The sequence below is a fragment of the Mandrillus leucophaeus genome, unplaced genomic scaffold (assembly GCF_000951045.1).
Source record: "Mandrillus leucophaeus isolate KB7577 unplaced genomic scaffold, Mleu.le_1.0 Scaffold412, whole genome shotgun sequence".
Lineage (NCBI taxonomy): Eukaryota > Metazoa > Chordata > Mammalia > Primates > Cercopithecidae > Mandrillus > Mandrillus leucophaeus.
In genome coordinates, this window is record NW_012104388.1 from 307,108 (window position 1) to 311,808 (window position 4,701).

General features: G+C 39.9%; 1 protein-coding gene across 1 annotated transcript in view; it reads left to right on the plus strand.

The window, feature by feature from the left end:
* Positions 1-4,701, plus strand: part of DOCK3 (dedicator of cytokinesis 3) — a 494,638-nt gene that overhangs the window by 249,095 nt on the left and 240,842 nt on the right. Inside the window, exon 8 of the mRNA XM_011992509.1 lies at positions 3,351-3,432. Coding sequence (XP_011847899.1) covers positions 3,351-3,432 — 82 coding nt within the window. The remainder of the gene's footprint in view (positions 1-3,350; positions 3,433-4,701) is intronic.

Sequence of the window (4,701 nt, forward strand, 5' to 3'; positions counted from 1 at the left end):
AGACAGAGTTTCTCTCTTGTTGCCCGTGCTAGAGTGCAATGGCATAATCTCGGCTCATTACAACCTCTGCCTCCTGGGTTTAAGTGATTCTCCTGCCTCAGCCTCCAGAGCAGAGCAGCTGGGATTACAGGCACATGCCACCATGCCCGGCTAATTTTTATGTTTTTAGTAGAGACGAGTTTTCGTCATGTTCGAGCCAGGCTGGGCTCGAACTCCTGACCTCAAGTGATCTGCCTGCCTCGGCCTCTCAGAGTGCTGGGATTACAGGCGTGAACCACTGCGCCTGGCCAGTATATTCTTCTTTAATTATAGCTATTCTAGTAGGTGTGTAATGGTATCTGTGTTTTTTGTTTTTTTTTGTAATGGAGTTTTGCTGTTTTGCCCAGGCTGGAGTGCAGTGGCGCGATCTAGGCCCACTGCAACCTCTGCCCCCTGGGTTCAAGCGATTCTTCTGCCTCAGCCTCCTGAGTAGCTGGGATTACAGGCGCCCACCACCATGACTGGCTAATTTTTGTATTTTTAGTAGAGATGCGATTTCACCATGTTGGCCAGACTGGTCTTGATCTCCTGACCTCAGGAGATCTACCCGCCTCACCCTCCTAAAGTGCTGGGATTACAAGTGTGAGCCACTGCACCCAGCCCTCACTGTGTTTTTAATTTGCATTTCTCTAATGATTAATGATATTTTGTTGTGCTTATTTGCCATCTCTGCACATCCTTTGGTGAAGGGTTTGTTCAGATCTTGTGTCCATTTTTTATTTGAATGTTTATTCTTTTTGGGCATTTTATATGTTCTCAATACAATTTTTTCTTAGGTGAATGTTTTGTGATTATTTTCTCTCAGTCTGTAGCTTGTCCTTTCCTTTTCTCACTAGTGTCTTTTAAAAAGAAAACTTTTAATTTCTGTCTAAATTAAGTCTAATTTATCATTTTGTTGTGATTTGTGATTTTTGCTTAATAATCTCGGGCCGCAGAAAGTTTTCTACTATGTGCTAAATGTGGAAACAAATGTGAAAAAGATATACAAGATACTTGTCTTCGTTTTTCACTGAGTTTTCTTCTTTTATAGTTTTAGCTCTTGTATTCGAGCCTGTGATACATTCAAGTTAATTTTTAAAAGCAAGGGTCAAGGCTTAGTTTTTTCATATAGATTGTTCAGCACCATTTGCTGAACGTGGTGTACACCCCCCTTGATACCTTTATTTGAAATCAATCGACTTTGTATATATGGGTTATCCCATATTTTAACAAAGACCTCCCTCAACCCCACATGCCCATTTAACTAAAAATGCATCACTTCCACCTCTTCACAATCATTCTTTAAAGTGTGGTCTAGACTGTGCTTCATCATTTCTTTCTTACTCCTTACACTGGCATCTTTCTCTACCATTTCATTAAAACAGTTCTTGCCAGAATCACCAGTGATCTGTGTTCAAGAGTTTTGTCCTTGTTACATGTGACTCTCAACGGTCCTGGACCTTGCTGACCCCTCCCTCCTCTTTCAAACACTCTCTTCACTTGACCAGTGCAACATCTTACCATCCTTCATATTTTTCTTCTGTTTTTCCATTTGCCCCTGTGTCTACTTTGATAGTTTTTCTTTACCCATTTCTTAAATGTCATTGTCCCTCAGCATTCTGACCAAAGCCCCCTTTCCTCTTTGTTCTTTGCATGTTCCCTGCTTATTCCCGTTTGTTCCCCTGACTGAAGAATCTCAAATTTATGTCTGACCCAAATCTTTCTGAGATTTATTTCTGCATGTCTAACTGCCTACCAGGACCACAGCTGTATGAGGAAAAAGTACCTTGTATATGTCTTGTTCACATTTATATTCACATGCCAAGTACACAGGACTTAATAACAATTTGTAGACTGATCAAATGAATACATGAGCAAACTAAACTGATACCACATATATTCCATGAATATATGACTGGAGGCACAAAATAAGTAAGTTACTTTTGGAATCACATACTTTGTCTTCACCATGGCACAGTTTTCCTTTACAGCTGGTAGTGAATCTTCGGATAAAGAGATGGGAATGAGATTCTGCGCAGGGGCAGGAAGGAGATGCGAGAGTAAAGAGACATTTCTCCAAACGTTGCAAACACTGTTTCTAAAGTTTTCTAGTCTAGTAATTGTAATTTTCTTCTGAAATTATGTATATTATTTGGAGAATAAAATAGTTAGTGGCTCTATTAAATTCTGATTGTAGCTTTAGCTATAACACATCATTTCTTTTTGAATTTCCACCAAAGTTTTTATGTGTTGCTGTAACATTTTTTAAGACCTAAAGCAAGCTTGTCCAACCTGCAGTCCACAGGCTACATGCAGCCCACAATGGCTTTGAATGCAGCCCAACACAAATTCATAAACTTTCTTAAAATATCGTGAGACTTTTTAAATTTTGATTTTTATTTTTTAGCTCATCAGCTACCATTAGTGTTAGTGTATTTTATGCGTGGCCCAAGACAATGCTTCTAGCAATGCAACCCAGGGAAGCCAAAAGATTGGATGCCGCTGCCCTAAAGTGATTCTCAAGAGTTATATAAAACAGCATTCTCCATTGTTTTTGGCACCAGTGACCAATTTCATGGAAGCTAGTTTTTCCATGGACTGATGGGTGGAGGCAGTGGTGTGGGATGGTTTTGGAATGAAACTGTTCTATGAAACTGTTCTACCTTAGCTCTACCTTAGATCATCAGGCACTAGTTAGAGCATACAACCTGTATCCCTCCACGTGAAGTTCACAATAGGGTTTGTGCTCCTATGAAAATCTAATGCCACTGCTGATCTGACAGGAGGCAGAGCTCAGGTGGTAATACTTGCCCACCTGCCACTCACCTGCTGTGTGGCCCAGTTCCTCACAGGCCACGGGCCCATACCAGTCTGCAGCCCGGGGATTGGGGACTTCTGATATAGAAGATGTAAATTTGGTAATGTAGATTCTTTCGGATCTAATATGATGAATGGTTTTATGATCTGAGTGCTCACATCTAAGAATGTATATGCTTGTTATGGATTTTGCATCATGCCAGTGCTTTGGGAATATCTGGGAGATATTACTGCCCTCCTTAATGCTCTCAGGGAGCACACACCTTAAACAGATAAAACACACAGCTACAATCAGCAAATAAACAGAAGCACCTATCAGGTAGTTTGTAGTATCCTTTGTATGTTACTTAGCAGGAAAAAAGAGGGTATCCTGCCACTAGACATGTGTTTTTGGCCTTGCTTGTCACTGCAAGCTGTTATGTAAATATGTTTAGTGTTTTTCCTTATCTGCCCTTTTCCTCTGTTCTGGAGTGTGTTACTCACATTTCTCTGTATCTTTCTTTCCTACATTTCAGTGAGCGGTTTCTGGTAAGACTGAACAAGAATGGTGGGCCAAGGAACCCAGAGAAGATCGAACGAATGTGTGCCCTTTTTACAGTATGTACAAATTCTCTTTTCCTTCTTTGCTGTTGACTCTAACCAGTGGCCTGCTATGTGGATATTGTCACCCTGAAAACAAGCATTTATTCTTATTTCCACACACATGGGAGAGAATAGGACTTGATTTATGTTTCTGTTCGGTTTTAATGAAATATTTATAGAAAACTGAAATTATATACAGTTTTAAACTTAATTTTTATTAATGAAATACAATCAAGTACCTTTCACTGATATAGATTGTATAAGCTATTTCATACAATAGACACTTAAAATCTGACAGAACCAGCCTGGACAACATGCCAAACCCCATCTCTACAAAAAATACAAAAATTAGCCAGGCATGGCATGTGTCTGTAGTCACAGCTACTTGGGGGTCTGAGGCGGGAGGATCGCCTTAGCCCAGGAGGTTGAGGCTGCAGTGAGCCAAGGTCACACCACTGCACTCCAGCCTGGGTGAAAAAGTGAGACCAGATCCTGTCTCAAAAAACAAACAAACAAACCAAAATCTGACATAAGTCTTTCTTACTATTCTTATCCAAGGCCACTGGGAATTTCTCTGAGGTGTATAATTTCTAATGCATAATTTATTTTAAAGGTATCCAACAAGTTTACAGCTTTGTAGTTTGTTAGTGAGTTCATATACAGCAAGACAAACTAAACAGTCCTCTTCCAAATACCAAATGGGGGATATTTTCCTACTGTCATCTGTACTTTTTTTATATATATGTACTTTAAGTTCTAGGGTACATGTGCACAACATGCAAGTTTGTTATATAGATATACATGTGCCATATTGGTTTGCTGTACCCATTAACTCATCATTTGCATTAGGTATTTCTCCTAATGCTATCCCTCCCCCTAACCCCATCCCACAACAGGCCCCAGTGTGTGATGTTCCCCACCCTGTGTCCAAGTGTTCTCATTGTACAATTCTCACCTGAGTGAGAATATGTGCTATTTGGTTTTCTGTCCTTGCGATAGTTTGCTCAGAATGATGGTTTCCTGCTTCATCCATGTGCCTGCAAAGGACATTAACTCATCATTTTTATGGCTGCATAGTATATACCATGTGCATATGTGCCACATTTTCTTTATCCAGTCTATAATTGATAGGAATTTCTGTTGATTCTAAGTCTTTGCTATTGTGAATAGTGCCTCAATAAACATATGTGTGCGTGTGTCTTTATAGCAGCATGATTTATAATCCTTTGGGTATATACCCAGTAATGGGATGGCTGGGTCAAATGGTATTTCTAGTTCTAGATC